Raw genomic sequence first — 19,621 nt, 5'->3', positions numbered from 1 at the left:
CTTTTTCAAAATTTTCCCTACATTTTGGGCAAATTTGTACAAACTAAGGCAATTTGGGTTAAATTCTGCCGAAAATGTTGACTTTTGGTATATCAATGGGTCCAAATTTCTTGAAAAATTGGTATCATGGGTCCACTTTCAAATTCTCAGCGGCACGTCCCTACCAAAACCAAACTTGAGTACCCCCCGTGGGGCTTCAGAGTCTATGTTTTTCACAATCAACGTATCCAGAAACGAAATTCTTATTGTGAACTTTATGGAACCCGATTTGTCCACTTGGTATTAGTAACTTACGCCACTGCAAAAGGGACGTTGTGCAGTATCACAAAGAAGAGAAGTTCGAACTCCACTGTAGGCCTACATGTAGCCCACTACTGTACATGTGCACTCAAGTGGCCAAGTTTTGGTTTATAAATATTAGGGCCTACGGCGACAGTCACCTCCGAAGCATTGCAATTTAGAGGTACGAGCATATTCTCTTCCGATTCTCTGTCCTAGACATTTGCGCGCGAAGCGCGAGAAAATAGTCAAATTTCATAATTTTAGAGCAAAGGTGAATTTTTGGTGTTTTCGGGCTAAAACCGAACATGCACTGGGCAGTTTAGGGGCCCCAGAATTTGGGGGCTCTGGGCCCGGGCCCATCTGGCCCAATGGTAAATCCGGCCCTGGCTGTAGGCCTATGTTGTTTCCAATTGGTAATTGCTAACCGTCTATAAAACTTTATAAAAGGGCTCGCAGCCGGCCGTGTCGCGTGTCCTATACCGACTGCCCTGTAATCATGGTAATTGAGTATGCCCTCCTCTAAGGCCTACTTGACAAATAATAGCTTTAAAAACAGAAAGATGGCAGCAACACCACAGAGGTTTATCTGGTCGAGCGGGTCCAGGGTGGGCTGACCCGGGGGGGGGGGGGGGGCTGACAAGAAAAACACCTTGTATTAACATTTAAATTTCAGTGTGTCCAAAATAAAACAATAGGGTCAAAAGCACACTTTTAACACTATCTTGTGTTTAAAAAACATAAACAGCTTTATATTTTTACGTGTTTTAGTGTTTATAAATATTATTAACGCCCCTAATACCTTATAGCCATTAAAGTGGTCAAGTGTTTACGGTATTTCATTGCAGTGCACTTTTTAAAGGTATTACCACCTTATCCGGGGCGCACAAATGACCATACAGGTATGCTCTCCCGGAAAGACTACCTTTTTTGGATTAAGCAGCTCCGTGAAGAACCACCTAAACTTGACCAAATTAGAGCTCCAAAACACCCTTAATTTTAAAGTTCCAGTTCTTAAAAACCCCTAAATTGCTCATTCCTCACATTTCTGGGTTGTTTTTTTCTTTCAGGTGATTTGCAACCAAAAAGCCAAGAAAATCTCTTGATTTTGCCTCCAAAAGACCACCTTTTACCTGTTCGCAGCTCCAAAAGACCCCCTTTTACCGGTACGCCACCTCAAAATTCCGGGGGAGCATACCCACCAAATGTATGATGTGCCCTACCTCCCGATCCCTCGGGGTACCTTCATACTTTGATTTAGGCTCTTTCCTTCTTTTTGTCCAGGCTGGTTCTGTCAGTCAACTCCCTCCCCTGTGACCACGCATTTAGGGGGGGGGATGTGGTTCTCGGAAGGTCAGTTTCAATTGGGCAGGGCTTGTGAAAGAAAGCAACAAAAGAAAGGGGGAGGGGTACGGTATACCATTGTACGAGTCGGCTATTACTGCAGTGTTAAATATCAGATCATACCACCCAAGTGTCGACACGTAGCGAAACCGAACACGGAACCCCCTTTTTTTTCCTTTTTTTTTATAATGGATGTGTCTAGACTTCACTATAGGAACACATTGGGCTATTCCAGTTGAAAACCATCCACCCCGTGGAAGACATGGCCACACAGGGGGTGTAGATTTCAATTGGATGATTCAGGTAACCCCATTTGAAATATACACTCCTCGTGAAGTTGTATGGTAGATCATGTTTTCCATAGGGGTGTATGAATTTCAACTGGAACAGCATCATAACACATTCAGAGAACCACTTGGCTAATAATATTACTTTAGTAAGTGTATTTGAATACATTCCCCCCATTTAATTTAGTCGAAAGAATGTAAAATTGTGGAATTTGAGATTTAAATGGAATTTTTGTGGATTTGCATCTGTATTATACTTACCGCTCAGGGCGGGTTAAAGAATTTCTTGTATAAAGGCATAAATGCTACAAGCAACACCGACCTATTCACAGGAAACTAAATGCTATCGAATTCAACATAATACTTCTGCGTTTACTTGCTTTTTTAAAGAACCATCTATTCTTAGCCGCAGTCTGTGTGAACTTTCTGTGCCCAGAAGCAAAATATGTGTTTCATTTTGGTTCTTACAATTAAATTGATTACTGTGGAGACTAAGACTCGGTTGGAGACTAAGTTATCCGACCCAGCTGAGCTTGTACGGATACCAAAGCAAAACAAAATACTCTTTCCCATAATGCAGCGCGGTCTTAATTGAGAGTTGTGATTTCATATGTATGATGATAGCACACCACTCCACGCCATACATAAATTCTCCCAGTCACATTTCCCCAATATGAAATTTAAAAAAAAGTTAAATTTTAATTTTACTTCTTTTAAAGTTTGGCAGAGGCGGGGTCCCGGGCGGGGTTCGAACTCACGGCGCACCACGCCGCTTTGGATATGCTCTATGAGCCTAGTGCCTTAGACCACTCGGCCACTTGTCTTGATGGAATCCATTTGAAACTTATTTGAAGATATAATCGCAACTTCAATATAGGCCTACCACGTGACAAGCAAAAGCAGAAAACGTACCATATTTTGGAATTTTATTTGCCTAAAAACATTAATGTGTATTAATAGCGCTCAATTGTTGTTAATCCGACAATAAACATGATAAATGCGCGTCTATATGGACAATACAAGCTAATACATTATATCGATTTTGACATGTGCTCGCACGGTGTCAGTACATTTCCATGGTCAGTAAAATACTATAGAGGAACCTACCATTTTTCTTGTATACACGTTCGATGTTTTTATCAATTACATAAAAAATCAATTTTAGACCCCAAATGTTTTTTCAGGAAATAAAAGATTAGATTACCATAAAAACGAAACAGTAATCTTTTGCCGGGTCTAATGTTATTTATACATAGAATTTTCAACGTTTTTTCTATCCTTATTCTTGCTCAACTAAAAAATATTTTGGCGTATATAAAATTGAAATAAAATTCTCTGCCTCATAAACGACATCAAATGTGCCACAATTGGGTATCACGAATCGTTATTTACGATGTGCAGTTAATATTCATATTTTCTTTTATACAGAGGATGCTTCAGATTTGACAGGAAAAATATTTTCTTGAAAACCCTCTCACTCGGTTATTTCAAAACGGTAACCACGCTTCCCTAGAATGTGCAATAATTTAGCATTAAAATTTGTCTTATTCTAACAGCAAGCGTTTCTAGAATGCATTATGGCGAAATGTGGTGTATGATGATAGTGACTGGGGTGCACACCCGGGGGTGCACATCACCATTTTTGGTGGGTATTTCGAGGTGGTGGGTCTTTGGGAGACGACGGCGTACCAAAACACCGGGGCGTCTGTCAGACTGCGAACGGTCTGAAAGAGGGTCTTTCTAAGAGGCTTTTGGTCTTTCTTTGCTTTCTAAAAAAAAACACAGAATTGTGAGGAATGGGCAATTTAGTTAATAAGCCTATACATTTTGAAGGGAAGGAGCTTTCCCCCATCAGTTTATGTACATCAAAGTGCATAAAAAATCGCATGATTTCAACAGGCATTAACATTGAAAGAGCAGGAAGTTTAAATTTTGGGCCAAACCATAAGTTTTTCTAAATCCAATGCTAAATATAGCCTACTGAACATGTTGAAAGTGTATTACTAGCTAGGATGAAAAGCCGATCATATTATGAAAATTTGGACCTTTCGTGCTCAAGATATGCATAAAGTTTCCCAAAACACCGAAATTATATAAAGCTTACAAAAAAAAACAGCAACAAACCGGTTGCTGTTGGTTTTTTTGGTTTGTTCGCTCGCTATTCGAGGGGCGTTTCAATCGGGCCAAACACCTTTAAGAGTAGACATGTGACATTTTTATAGACTAAACCCAAGACGCGTTAATTCGCAATGCATCATGGGATAGTATTGAAAACCGTTGACGTCTGTATAAATACTGGGGACTTGGCATATACATTATTGCAAGTTGGATATTGCATACAGTAACCCCACAACCGTGATCATTATTTGGCGGAAAATGGCAGGTTGGTGAAAAATACGTTATTTCAAATCATCTATTTAATCATATTTAAAAATTAAGGAGCAATTTTGGCTGCTAATTATTTTGAATCCGACTGATATTTTATCTGTGAGAATTTCATCACGTAGATGTCGATCCATGCATGGCCTAGGCGACATGCATGGTAGAAATGTAATCTGAAGAGCACGGTAGCATGACATGCAGACGTACATTATGTAGGCTTGATATGTTATCTCAAATGTTAAACATGTTTCCGATTTGTATCTGCACGTAATCATGGTAAAACAGGGTCATCGTGCATAGGCCTATCATCATTTTAAGGCGTTGGCCTACTTAGTATAGCCTATGTTTGTGTTATAATAGGGGAAAAGCCTGGGTTTTGGCGACTTGAGAAAGGTAGATCAAAATCACGGGTCAAAATTTATAATTGTTCATTGCAAATTATTATTACAGCATAAATTTGTTGTGTAAATTTTCCAAGATGACGATAATTAGGCCTATAGGTCTATCTCAAGTTGTCTCGATCCAGTTTTGGTATTAAATTCCTCACCCCCCCCCCCACACACACACACCCCCCCCCACACACACCCACATCACACCCTCACACCCCACACCACTATCTGACATACTAGTACCTGGTACACATCATGTACGCACCCGGTGACCACCTCGTGCCCACGACCCCACCTACACCACCCCCGACACGCGGTTAGATTCCATAGGCTTATTCTCTCCCCCACAAACAACTTCAATATAAATATTTAAAGAGATCACACAAGATACATAGTTTGTCAAGCAATGCATATAGTTTATCACGCAAAATCAATTCCCCCGTAAGATTCTTGTGACAAGTTTCTCAATTCCATGCAAACTGTAGTTTCAGTTTCTGAAATTTAAGGTGATATCGGTATATTAAAGGGGTAGCTCTTTTAAGGTGAATTTATACTCCATTGCTGAGCGACAAGCGATTGGTCTTTGACCAATGAGGTATCGCGTTTTTCCCAACGCAACCAAAAGCGCTCTACCTCGTTGGCTAGAAAGTATAATTTCAGCCTAATATAGACATGATAGATCGATAGAATTTCACTAGTAAAGAAATGAAGCTAAATGAGACATCACGGAACAAATATTTAGTCTTTTGAAAATTATGATGTATTAATTGTATTTATAAACAAAAACTGGCGAATTACAGTCATGTAACACTAAATTTGAGATATTGTAACAGTGCTCCTCGAGCATAGACTTAACCCGGGCTTAACCTAAACCCTAAATCCAGAGCACTAACGCTAGTGCTCCAGGAGCGATATATGTTGACAAAATCTCAATTTGACCGTACTTTCTAAAGACCCATTGGCAATTTCATTTTTCCTCCAAAACTATCGTTGGGCCTGTATGGTACAATATTAAGTTAAGTTTTGAGGTTTATTTTGAATCTTCTCTATATCGCTATCATGACATTATCTAAAAGCACATTAATTATGTTACATGTTCCTGGTTTGGTGTGTCACATGTATTTAGAGTTTTAGTGCCCATATTAAGGGCTGGGGTATGAACGTTTGGACAGTATTTATTGTGGGACATTAGAGCTCATCAGACATACCGAATTGCATTCTGAATACGAAGAATGTCCTTTTGATATCAAATAATTTTGATATTTTTGAAATTCGCAATGTAATACACATTTATGGCAAATGATAAAAATTGATATATTTGATATTTAACAGTACTCGAAGTAAACTTTATAAATCTGATGATTTATACTTAAAGTGTATGTAGGTCGGATTAAAAGCCGACGATCAATTGAAAATTTTGACCTTTCATATTGAAGATATGGATTTTTGGGGGGAAAAAATCCATATCTTCAATTAGAAAGGTAAAAATTTTAAAATGATCGTCGGCTTTTCCTCCCAGCTATATACATACACTTTTATAATGGGCTATTCCAGAAAATAGATGCACACCCCCTATTGAGGAGTTCGGATATCCGGACTTTTTGTCCAGTCGTGACTGTTGGAAATCCAGACTTTTAAAGTGCCCAAAGCCAAATAAATCCGGCAGAAAAATAGTTCAAAATCAGAAATCCGCAATTTGAGAGCTCATTTTCAACATTTCCGTGATTTTTTCTGCATTTGATTGGATTTCCAAGCTTTTTCCAGTAACATTGGCGACTGGAATTCAGGTCGTTTTCAGAAAGCAGACTTGGAAATCCGGACATTTCTTAGATTGAAAAGTTATTCCTCTATAGGGGGTGTGCACCTATTTTCTGGAATAGCCCAATATATCATTAGATTTATAAAATTTACTTCGAGGACTGTTATATATAAAAAATGTGAAAAATATCAAATTTTAAAAATTTGTCATATAATTTGTATTATATCATGAATTTCAAAAAATTAAAATTATTTGATATCAGAAGGACATTCTTCGTATTCAGAATGCAATTCGATATGTCTGATGTGCTCTCATGCCCCACAAAAAATACTGTCGAAACGCTCAAAACATGCAAAACGCTCATTCCAGATCCCTTAATAACGAAATTCACTAGAATTTAGCAACTTAAAAAGTCTCTTTTTGTATTTATGTTTGTACCCTGACTTTCGTTTCACCGATTTTTCACCCGAAAGATTTTTAAATATTTTTTTCACATTCTTTGAAAAATATGAGAAAAAAATAGAATAGGCCTACAGCTTTTCCATAAAGCTTCGTGTATATATGGATCCGTCAATTTTTATCAAAATGTCTGGGTTTTTTCAATACTTCGTAAGCACGCTTTGGAAATGCTCTTGTTTCTGAGAAAATTGACAATGAATTTTTTATATATTTTTATATATTTTTCACACTTCTTTGAAAATTATGAGAAAAAAATAGAATACAGCTTTTCCATAAAGCTTCGTGCATTGTCGTGTGTATGGATCAGTCAATTTTATCAAAATGTCTGGGTTTTTTAATATTTCGTAAGCACGCTTTGGAAATGCTCTTGTTTCTGAGAAAATTGACAATGAATTCCATGTACAATGGCTATAAAACCAGAGGCATTTTTAGCGAAATCGTATAATAATAAAGTAGTTTTGATTGGGTAAGCTTGAGTAAACATGATAAATTGTAAACGAGGCCGTGTCAAAGACCGAGCTCAAGGGGATTTTGCATTTTCGTATCGGATTTTTGGATTTTTTTAACAATCCTGTTAAGGGTTCTAACCCGCCTTTGCATAGTATTTTTGTGAGACCTGAGAGCACATCATACACACGAAATCGCATTCGGAATGCGAGGAATATCCTTCTGATTTTTTTGTTTTAATTTGCGATATAATACAAATTTTATGACAAATGATCAAAAATTGAAATTTTTGACATTTAACAGTCCTCTAAGTACACTTTGTAAATAGTGATGTGTACTTAAAATGTACGTAGCCGGAGGAAAAGGCAACCATCATAATTATGAACATTTTTGATCTTTTATCTTGGGGAAATTTCACGTAGGCCTATAACTTCAATACAAAATTCGGCTTTTTGGTTAGATACCTATAGGCCTGGTAAATGCATGGAAATACGACGCGGAACTCTTTGTGTTTGTGTGCATGGCATCTGAAAAGACTGCCTGAAATTGACCAAGTTGTAGCGGCCAAAAAAATACATTTTGGGTTTTGATGCTGCGAAATGGTATATTTTCTCTTATTATATGACATTATTTTTGTAATATTGCCAAAATTCAACGACACGGCATGACAGTACCGGTTTTTAGTAAATATTCGCCTATATACTATACCGGTACACTCTAAGAAATAAAGGTTAAGGTTCTAAAGTTGTCCTCTCAGGAGAACCCTTAGAGGTTCTAAAAGAACCAAAAATGGTTCCAAAACCGTAAAAAATGGATTATTAATATTGATGCCCACATCTTAAATACCTTACGGAGCCTCTGGTCCAATATAGTATTGGACAAAAATCAATAGTATCAAATGCTTTATAACACCCGACTAGTAAAAGACGCAGTCATGGATTCATTTTTTTATTTTTATTTTATAGATATACAAGCCGAGATACAAGCTGCAAACCAAAAGTTCGGAGAATTAATGAGAGCCAAGAATGCCCAAGGCTTATCAGATCTGTATGCAAGTGATGTTAAAGTTATGCCGCCCGGTGGAGCTGTTATATGCGGAAGAGACGGTACAATTGTACAATTTCTCTTTAATTGGGGCACACACGGTCACTCTTTCGATCGACCATCGATGCTCCTTCGATGTTTGTTATTAATGGATTAATAGAATATAATTAATGAGAATTTATACTGGTAAATTTGTATTGGTCAATGTCATTACACCAAAGAAACTAATTTGGTTATAATTATTGCCTTAGAAATGGCCCAAAAATGTTCGAAAATTTTGTTAAAATCATACAAAAGCATGATTTTAAACCAAATTTCAACCATTTTTGTGAACATGATTGTACACAAATCGATAGATTATTCACTCTTATCAGATTAATTTCAACAAGAATGGTATCTTATGTTAGTCCTTTAAGGTGAGATTGGTCAAAAGTCAAAAAACGTTTCCCAGACATCTAGTTTTTGAAACATTTAGGTCAAAAAAGTGGTTTCTAGTGATTTTCTCTAAAACTGAGCATTTTTATTAAAAGTTAATATCACAGATAGATTCGTCAAGTGTTTGTCATATATAAACATCTCAAAAAAAGTAACTAACCCCCCTTAAATAATGACCATTATTCAAAAAGGGGCTATTGTATTAAAAATCTGTAAAATGCGTTGGAAGCAGAATTTATTTCTGCGCATTTTGACACCTCATTTGATACGATAGCCCAGAAAACAATAAAACACCGGTCAATTTAATGTAGCGAGGTTCATTACACTTCCATTACACTGAATGTAAAATCAATACAATTTACTGCAACTTTCAAATCTTGGGTTACACTGATTTAAATGTACGCTGTGACGTCAATATTTAGTCAATTGCTGCAAATGAGGTGTCCAAAGCATTTTACAGATTCAATCACCCGTTTTTGAATAATGGTCATTATTTAAGGGGGGTAGTTACTTTTTTTGAGATGTTTACTTTAAACCATCAATTTAGTGATTACCAAAGGTTTCCATTAGTCCAGGATGAAGATCAACCTTAATGTGACGTTTCAATAGTTATCATGAGAAAGGTAATAAAGTGATCGGTCCAGGCACTCAATTTGCTTTAAAAGCCAACTATATATGTTTGTATTGCCAGTAAGGAAGTCCAGACCGATAAATATTTAGAATACCGGGGGTGGCAAAATGCATATCAAGTATTTGTAAGCGCTCTTTAGCAAAGTCATAGTTCACTGAATTTACAACCGTATGACAAAACAGGCGAAATCAGTAACTTTTTGCACAAGATTTGCAATTTAAAGAGAATTGGCCATTGTTCATTCTAATAAAGCAGGCGGTGAGTAGCATGATGATGATAGAGCCGGCAACTTGTGAAACCGCCCGGCCGTATCAGACGACGGTGGTCGACATTATTCAATGTGGCAACAGCCAAAAGCGTAAACAAAACAGACAATATGACGGCAACACTGCCTGCACGTTGGACGCAATTATTTTTTCCCGAGCCAAGATGCGTTTTTAGCTCTATTGGCCCCATTGCAGAAAAAAATGCACAAAATATATTTCCCAGTGCAATGTATACATTTTCACCTGAAAATAAATAATTTTAATTCAAAGAAAAAAGAAGAAGAAAATTTTTTAATCATTGCCGGGGGTGGGAACCGATTGACGATGGAAATTAACTGAATTTAGAGAAAGCTAGTATATGGCCAATATAAGTATGTTCTTTCATTTAATGACATAAAATTTGAAAAAATTGTAAGGAACACTTGAGGTTTTGACTTTTAAAACCTACATTTTGGTCAAAAATTGTCCTTGGACATAGTTTTCAACAGATTTACCAGTTTTCGCGTTGCTATAACATTGAATTGCGTTATCTGTTGACCTAATGTAAAAAAAAACGTTTTTAGGGGGAAGTGTTAGCTTTCGTTCGATTTTTCTGATTGGATGAAGGGAACACTCGAGGTTTTGACAAAAACCAATCACAGACGTCTATTTTCCACTAGATCTCACACAGCTCTTATGATGCTATGCAATCAACCGTGTAGTATACCACAGACTGCGTGGAGACTAGACTCGCTGTGCTGGAAATATCTGTGTACTCTGGTGTATCGAGGTGGAAACTGCGTAGATGCATTTATAAGAGAATCGTTTTTGAGTCAAACTTTTTCATGTGGAGACAGACAGGAACGACTCCTATGCGAATTCCCATATTCCCCACTCCGGTCGGCTACTGGCGTAATTATTGATTGCTCCTTAATACTGACTGATCAATAATTACGCCAGATTTGTTATTTAACGATCAATCGATCTTGCCTTTATATACAGCTTGTATGAAAATGATGGAAGGTTTGATTGCTGCTGGGTGCACAGGAGGATCACTCACAACAGAGGAGGTTGGACCGGAAGGTGAAACGATATGGGAGAGAGGCAACTATATTTTCTACAGAAATGGAGACGCCATTATGGATTCCGGAAAGTAAGCTACACTCTTATTTCTCCAATTAAAAAAGTCTGAAACAATCTTAATCAATCTTAAACTCGTGTTAGTTACGTGGTCCTCTCGTCGAAATATTGGTTAAGGGCCCTTAATTTTCTTGTTGTTTAAGGCTCAAATCAATAGTTGGTTAAAACTTTTAACCAATAAATGCATATAGCACTTTAACCAGCTTCAAGTTTAAGTGCTTAACCAACTAGGTTGTTTAAGGTCTTTTAATCAATATTTGCTTAATAACTCTAAACAGATAATGATTTACATATGTTCTAATATATCTAAGGATTGTTTAAGAAATACAACTGCTTAATCAATGGTTGTATTGGATTTAATTATTGATTGGGACTTTCTTTCTTCCTTTTTTTAAAAATTTTATACTGAAACATAATTCATGATAGATTTGAAGTCATCAGATCTTGGTCAACTGTGAGATTCGTTCAAAAATACAATTTCATGCATAAAGTTTTTTGGTTTTTTTTATCAGTTCAACCCGCTATGTATCCGGGCAATGTATCCGAGTAAAAAATTAAAATCTAGTAAGCCTTTCTCTCTCGCATGCATTACGATACAATGCTAAAATACAATACATCAACGCTAAAGTAATAAATTCACACACTCGATACGGTATCCAGCATACCGATACTTCAATGCATCTCGTCTACATTGTAAGCTATTGTGCGTATGCCCAAAACTGAACATCGCGGTACACACATTGGTGATATACATGTACCGTGCACGTAGAACAGTACAGTACAGTATCGCTAGAATGTCAATCCCAATGACGTTGTTAAATCTAGCAAATGAACGCATCAATATCCATCCTTTATGTCTCAATGATGTCTATGCATAACTTATCAAACGAATCTCGAGTTTGGTGCAACCTGATTGACTCAAACCTACCTATTTGAACGAAGTTTCAGGATACCATAAGCAGCACGACCAGCATTCACTCGTGGCCGCCATTTGCTTTTGTCATTTTAAACAATAATTGGTTAAAATTCCGTGGCGCGAGATGTATCGTTAAACAGGTAAAGTACAATTCCACTAAACATTACACAGTTTAACGCCTTTTAACGTAACAAAAATAACCACCTTTATACGCTCGAGTTTAACAGTCTTTTAACATACGTTAAACTTTGCAGATTAAGCGCAAAATCACGCCTTTGAACATTAATTGTTTAAAAATCTTAAACTTTTCTTCTTATACTTGGCGACTGTTAACTGCCGGAACAAGAGTGTATTATATAATCTGAGACAGTATTAAAAGACTAGATTGCGTCTGACGTCACTGTTAGTCAAATTCCCCACGACCCTTGAAAGTAGCGCGTAAAAGGAAGGTTGAATCATCTAGTGCCGATCGGAGAAAAGGAATCGCAGAAAATGGCGAAAAATTACGATACTTTTACAATTCCAAAAGCAAGTTTTCTAGGAATTTTTGACTCTATGCCTTCAGGAAAAAGGGTTTTCTCTTACTAAGGCCTAACTTTTGAGACGGTTTGTATATTTGAAGGTGCCATATTAACCATAAGGCATGCTAACTCAACCCCCAGAAAAATTCAACCCTCCTAAAACCAGGCCCTTAAAGAAAATTTCAGCTTCCTAGCCCCCCCCCCTCCTGTGTAAAATTGAAAATTGGCCTGGTAAACACAAATTTCTGAATATCTGATCACCGTATAACCATGGTAACCACATAATTAGTGATTGGTTTTAATTCTTTGATGGTAACTCATCAACCACTTTGTTCTTCCATTCACAGATACTTGGTGATTTGGAAGCGAGAAGATGGCCAACTCAAGTTGTTTATCGATATCTGGAATTCGGGCAATTAAGGACCAACTGTGTTTGTCTTCACATTTTTGTATTATATATAATTATGTAAGCTTATAAAGCCACCGGAAAAGGTATGTCTCGGAATGTGGTAAAGTTTGAATATCATATCACCATACAGGGTAGGCCTCATGATGAGTATATAGCTTCCTTCGCCTTGGAAAAGAATTGAAGGGAAGGACGTTGTAGTTGCAAATAAGATCATGCACGCATGCGTATTGCGAAGAAATGCAAATCTTGACAGGAAAATGCCAATGGAAATGTATTGTAGGGTCTACTTTCATTTATAAATGAATTAAGCTATATGTAAAGCACAGTTTGTGTCAGCCAAGCTAATCCTGATTATGTTCTTTATTTTTTAGCGTTTTTTTAGTTTTCTGAGACAGATTTTCACTTGGCATTCCTTCACCAAATACTGATCTTCCAAGGTGATTATGCAATACTTGTGCCTTTACTCTATAAGTAGGACTACTTTTCAAATTTTGGGAAGAAATCAATATTAAATATCAGCAAAAAATACTTCTGCTTTTATTCTATTCGTGATTTTATTTGAGACAATCCTGGCATTTTGAATTTTCGGGTAGGGGACATGGAAAATATTAATATGGACATTATGTATATTGCCACGATTGTGACACCCCACAGCAAACACAAAAAATCTTAAAACGTGTATTCAAAACGTTTAATAACAAAAATGACGTTAACGTGGTTAATGTAAAAATATTTTGGGCAAATATTTTAGTCAAACATTTTTGCAAAAATATTTTGTCAACACTTAAATAACATTATGTTAGAATGTTTTGCATCGAGTTTTCAAAAATGTTTTTTAATGTTATTAAAACATGTTTATACCCTTTATATAAATATTGTGTGTTTGCCGGGACGTACAATCTATATATGTCACCTTCTATTAACATTCTTCGGACTATACGGAACATGCGTACTTTCAGAATCATGCTACGATATGTATTCGTCCAAAGAAGACAGTTGAAATATCCCATGATGCATTACGTGCCACTCATGTTAAGGGCTCTGTCACCCACCTTTACACAGTATTTTTTGAGTGACATGAGAGCACTTCATACATATTGAATTGCATTTTGAATACGAAGAATATCAAATATTTTTGATTTCTTTTTTAATTCGCGATATAATACAAATTTTATGGCAAAAATAAAGAAATATCAATTTGTAATAATTTGCGATAAAATGTGTTTTATATCGCCAATTTAAAAACAAAAATCAAAATTACTTGATATCAGAAGGCCCTTCCTCGTATTCAGAATGCAATTCGATATGTCTGATGTGCTCTCATGTCCCACAAAAAATACTGTGCAAACGACTTTTGACTTTCATCGCTTGGAGGGGGCGCAGAATCAATGCTGAATTGGTTAATTCGGCGACACCCCTCCCCGTTGCTACGCCACTGTCCATGAGGTTGATCTTACAGAGAAATGCATTGTGGGATTCTGTGTAATCTTCTTTTGGTATCTGTCATAGCTGATATCATATCGTAATGCCTTATTTCTGTAAAGAATTTTGGTTCATGCCTGGGATTCTTTAAAGCTGAATTTATGCTCCATCGCTGAGCGACGAGCTATTGGTATTTGACCAATAAGGTAGCGTGCTTTTCCCAACGCAACAAAAAGCGATCTATCTCATTGGTTGAAAACCAATCGCTATCGCTTAGCGATGTAGTATACATTTAGCTTAATTCAACCATGATTCGTGCAAGGGGGCACTCGACTTTGGAAGTGACGGGGATTTGCGGACAGCAGTTCGAAACTATAGGGTCACCAAAAAGAGGGGGTATTTTGGTGAGAAGGACCCCCCTCCCAAAATGGTGTCTTTTCGTGAGACTGGAGAACATCTTACCAAAAGAGGGATGATCTTTCCGTGAGACTGGGAAAAATAATGAAAAAACGGGGTCATTCGGTGAGAGATCATCAGAAATTTGTCCCAAAAAAGTGGGTCTTTTGGTGACAGGAAAACAAAAAAGGGGGTCATTGAATGAGAGGGAGTTCAGTAAAACAAAAAAGGGGTGAGAGAGGGAGTTGAAAAATAGGGTCAATGTGACTGCATATCCCCATCACCCATTTTTAGTGAGTGCTCCCCGGTCATTCGTAACTTTTCTACAACGTCAACATGGTCAATTAGATGGGAAAATAGAGCACTATAATACAGGGTAAAATATAATCACCTGATTCTGTACAATAATATTTGGGTTCACATGTCAATTGAGCAGAAGTCACAATAACATTAATAATTCAATAATACCGAGGATGATCAAGATCTGTCGAATAAAAAATGCAGAATTATAAATCATTATGACTACACTGCATAAAACAAGTTTTAATATTATGTGAAACAATTTTCAGCAATAACACTAAAGCACACAAATTGTAACCCTTATAATAATTAACACTTGAACGCCAGTTTTAACACATGTATACACTTGAACACAAACATTTTAAACGTATGTCACATTTATTAGGCCTAACACAATTTTTAATGTGTTACTAATTTTTTTGTTAAAATTTAAAATTGTAACACTTTTATTAACACTTCTAAAAACAGATTAATAAAAAGCGCATATTTAGGGTACATAACACAAAATAGCTTTCCATAGACTTTACGTGCAAAATAGGGGTCACGTTTTAGGCCATAAGTCGAGTTACCTCTAGTTTGGAAATATATATTTGATATCATCTTAATCAGAACAAAATTCTGCATAACATATCTAAAAATGACACAACATTTTAGGTCTAATTTTTGAGTAAATTAGCGCTATATAAAAAGGCCCGATTTTCCCGTATTTACGTCCGACTGCTAACCGCGTTTTGACCTCGTGTGTTCATGCGCTCATCATCGTAAACATCACTCAAATTTTTGCGTTTTCTTTTCAAATTAGTAGAGATCACATTCACAAGTTCTAGTAAAACACGATTTTCAACACTAAAATTGTTAATATTGCACCGATTAATTTGTATGCAAAGTTGGGACTAAAGGAGTGATAAACTTTTGCCGGAAACCGCTTCACAGGCGGATTTAGTGGTATGAACCCTTAACATTATAATTCTCAGTGTTAATATTCATAAAAGTGTTTACGAAAATATTAATTTATTAACACGTTAACACGTTAAAAATTGTATTCAATGTGACACACGTGTTGAAAATTTAATGTGTTAAAATGTATACATGCATATGTGTTAAAACTGACGTTCAAGTGTTAATTTAAAGTATATATTCGTTTCAAATCTGGTATAGTGTTTAATAAGTGTTTCTCAAAAGTGTTTATTTATTAATACTTGTTTGCAGTGTCAGCTTTGGTTTATATCAAAAATAGAATATTTTTGTAGCGACAAAATCACGGACGAATAGAGAGTATACGTATTGAAGTAGGTTACTCGCAGACATGTCAAGATGAGATCTTGATAATAACTGTCATTCGAACTTTCCAACTTGAGACGTGATAAGGGATCGGATAGCAACGTTTACGCAGTATTTTTGGTGGGACATGAGTCTGAGAGCACATCAGACATATCGAACTGCATTCTGAATACGAGGAATGTCCTGATGATATCAAATAATTTTGACTTTTTGAAACTTGATATTTTCTTATTTTTCATATCAAAAAGTCCTCGAAGTAGAATTTATCAATCTAATGATATGTAATTAAAATGTATGTAGCTGGGAGGAAAAGCCGACGATCATTTGAAAAATTTGATCTTTCGTATTGAAGATATGGATTTTTTCCCCAAAAAGACCTAATTGGAAAAACAATGTAGGCTTATATCTCTCCCAGCTACATATAGGCCTACCTATATATCATTAGATTTATAAATTTTACTTCGAGGACTGTTAAATGTCAAAAATATCCATTTTTAATAATTTGCCATAAAATTTGTATATCGCGAATTTCAAAGAATCAAAATTATTTGATTATCAGAAGGACAATTTTTGTATTCAGAATGCAATTCGATTTCTGATGTGCTCTCATGCCCCATAAACAATACTGTCCGAACGTTGCTATCCGAGCCCTTAAAGTTATGACTGGGGATGTAAAAAAGCTATGAGCAAGAGCTGTCGCTTCATGTATTCTGCATAGGGACATTATAATAATTATTTGACAATTTGTTCAAAAGAGACGCGTTATATACCCGGGGTTATATAGGGGAATGTGATATGTAATGTGCCTAATTTTATATACACTCTATGTTAATTAATCAACATTTGTTTATATAATTAGTAGTTAAGAAATTGTATCATTTTGGTTTAATATGAAGATTATTTATACCATAGTGTCCTATTGCATTTTTTCTTCTGTATAATATATTCTTTCAGTTGCGGAATACGAGTTAAAGCCATAATGTATGATCTACTTTTGTTGGTTTGTTTGTTTTTGTTTTGTTTTTGTTTTTGTTTTTGTAATATTTATACACGTGTCCCAACTTTGATAGGCCTAATTGATTGAAATCAGCCAAATTTGTTGTTTGTAAGACAACGGAGTATTATATCTAATTAGGGGTGCACCATTAGATTTCCAGGGGGTGGCATGGGAGTTTTCGACGACAAAGGCAGCGAAAAATTCCGGCTGACCCAAACTCCCATGCCCCCCTGAGAATCAAATGGTGCATCCCTTATGTAAGTGTACGTCAACAGAGTATTATACGTAATTAGGGGTGCACCATTAGATTTCCAGGGGATGGCATGGGAGTTTTCGACGCCAAAGGCAGCGAAAAAAAAACCCGCCTGATTCAAATTCCCATGCCCCCCCCCCTTGAGAACCAAATGGTGCGTCCCTTATGTTAAGTGTACATCTGTATTTATGATAATTTTAAAGTTGACAATAACCACGCAGGATACGCTATATTTATTATATTATTGCGAGAAGTAAAGTCTTAAAAATGCTATAGTAAACGTAATTGTATGTATATATTTTCGTTAAAATGTTTGTTGTTTACTGTTGACATGCAGTAAAGTCCGTTAAGCAGCACACTCGCCAGCCCACCCACCCAACTGTCTGGATCGCGACGAAAATGCGTTCGTGCTCCAAATTGACGCATAAGCGTCATCAGCGACGGTTTCCCGTTATATTCTGGGATATGGTATTTGTTTGCAGTAGTGGGGAACGTTTCACACTCAAACTGCTCCAAAAGCACTGCCATGCAGCTAAGGGTTCACAAATTGGCATCATTTGCGACCTTGAGCGCTTTTAACTGAAAAACGAGGAATAATATATGCAAGTGAAAAAAATCACATAATCTTTGCAGATCTTTTCATATTTTTGTCTTCAAAATCTGATGAGTAAAACATTTCCGTATAATGTCATGCATTTTCTACATAGGCCTAATTGTGTCAATTTGCTTCTCTATTTACCTTATTGACGGTTATCTTAGCAACGAGAGTAGCCCAATTGGGCGCCTTAATCGCGGTGTTGGCATCAATGATGCCATCGATGGCCAACGTACTTGATCTATCATGGTATACACCTTCGTCTCACGCCCTCTAAATCTTAATTTGACGAGTTTCTGCCACGAACGTATTTCAGTCGTGTGCCAGACTGTCCATGGCTTCTCAACTCGTTGCTTTTGGGTGCTTAGTTGGGCGTACTGTCGACGGTGCTTCTCTGCGGATAGGGCCTACTGTATTATTGATATGCCTTTCTGTTTTAATAGATACATGTATTTATTCAATATTCATAATTGTTACCAAAATAGGATAATAAAAATGATAATAATAATAATTTTATTCTTCTATAGCGCATTACAAACCAATAATTCGAAATTTAAGAATTGACCTTTTCGGTAAATCCCATAAGCCCTTGCGAGTACACCTGAGATATCGTCATTTGACGTCACACCGATCTACGCCAATGCGCACATCGTTTATCAAACATCCTTACTGCGCATTGCATGTCGGCGTGACGTCAAATGACTCGCAAAGGCTTATGGGATTTACCGAAAAGGTCAATTTAATGATAGAAACTTTTAAACCTAAGAAATAATATTCAAATCAATTACAGTTTGTGATTTTACTTGCTTTCAATCGCCCTTAGTATAGCTCTAATTTTGCATGTATTTTTTTGTTGATTAAATTGGACCAAATGTAGATGAATGTACGCGACCGTTACTTATAACGGGGTAACTATGTGAAGGAATGTAAAATGGCGACACTAATTTATAGAAACTGTACTATTATGCGCACGATTTTTACAGAATTCAGGTTTTTTGTAGTCCAGATTTACGCAATTTCATTTATTTTCAGCCCGTTGTGGGGCTTTTTTAGCCCAAATTTACTCGCTCCCCCCCCATTTTCAGGGGTTTTTCTTCTTCAGGCTTAGCCTACATCCCTGAAAACAAGCCATATGTAGGACACTAAAACTAAATTACAAAATAATTTAGTCGATAGATAGAAAATTTTGTTCTGCGTATTGTGATACCTCATTCGATACGATACGGTTTTATTCTCTTAACTTTTAGTGATTTAAATAAAGAAAACAAAATTTGCATTGACTTTTCCCTCGAAGTACTCAGATATTGAACACAGCGGAGTGAGCGTTTATCCATTGGGCTTTATTGAACCCGTAACAAAAGGTAGCAGAAATCGCCTTGAAGGAGGAAAATATACTAGTATCTAATTTTTTTTTTCACTTTTGAAAATCGACCTTTTGTCACTCAAATGTGTATGGCTTATATGGAATAAAATCGTATCGTGCCGAATGAGGTATCAAAGTACGCAGACCAAATTTTCCATCTATCGACTACTTTATTAATAATTTAGTTGTAGTCTTTAAGACATTGTTTTTGTTTTAATGTTCGGATACTTTTTTGTGCGTAATATATCGTAAAACCTCGTCTACAAGCATATATAGTTTTTTTGATGAAAGCTGAATTATACGATACATGCGTTAATATGCCAATAC

At 36.4% G+C, this 19,621-nt stretch overlaps 1 protein-coding gene across 1 annotated transcript; it reads left to right on the top strand.

Annotated features, from left to right (window-relative positions):
- Nucleotides 1-4,203: 4,203 nt before the first annotated feature.
- Nucleotides 4,204-13,392, top strand: LOC140172229 (uncharacterized). Its single transcript, XM_072195537.1, has 4 exons — nucleotides 4,204-4,293; nucleotides 8,312-8,452; nucleotides 10,704-10,854; nucleotides 12,626-13,392. Exons 1-4 carry the CDS (start codon nucleotides 4,287-4,289, stop codon nucleotides 12,696-12,698), a joined length of 372 nt encoding a protein of 123 aa, XP_072051638.1. The 5' UTR covers nucleotides 4,204-4,286; the 3' UTR covers nucleotides 12,699-13,392.
- The last annotated feature ends 6,229 nt before the right edge of the window (nucleotides 13,393-19,621 follow it).

This window comes from Amphiura filiformis, chromosome 15 (assembly GCF_039555335.1).
Source record: "Amphiura filiformis chromosome 15, Afil_fr2py, whole genome shotgun sequence".
Classification (NCBI taxonomy): domain Eukaryota; kingdom Metazoa; phylum Echinodermata; class Ophiuroidea; order Amphilepidida; family Amphiuridae; genus Amphiura; species Amphiura filiformis.
The sequence above is the reverse complement of the archived record's forward strand: the minus strand, read 5'-3'. Positions and strand labels throughout refer to the sequence as shown.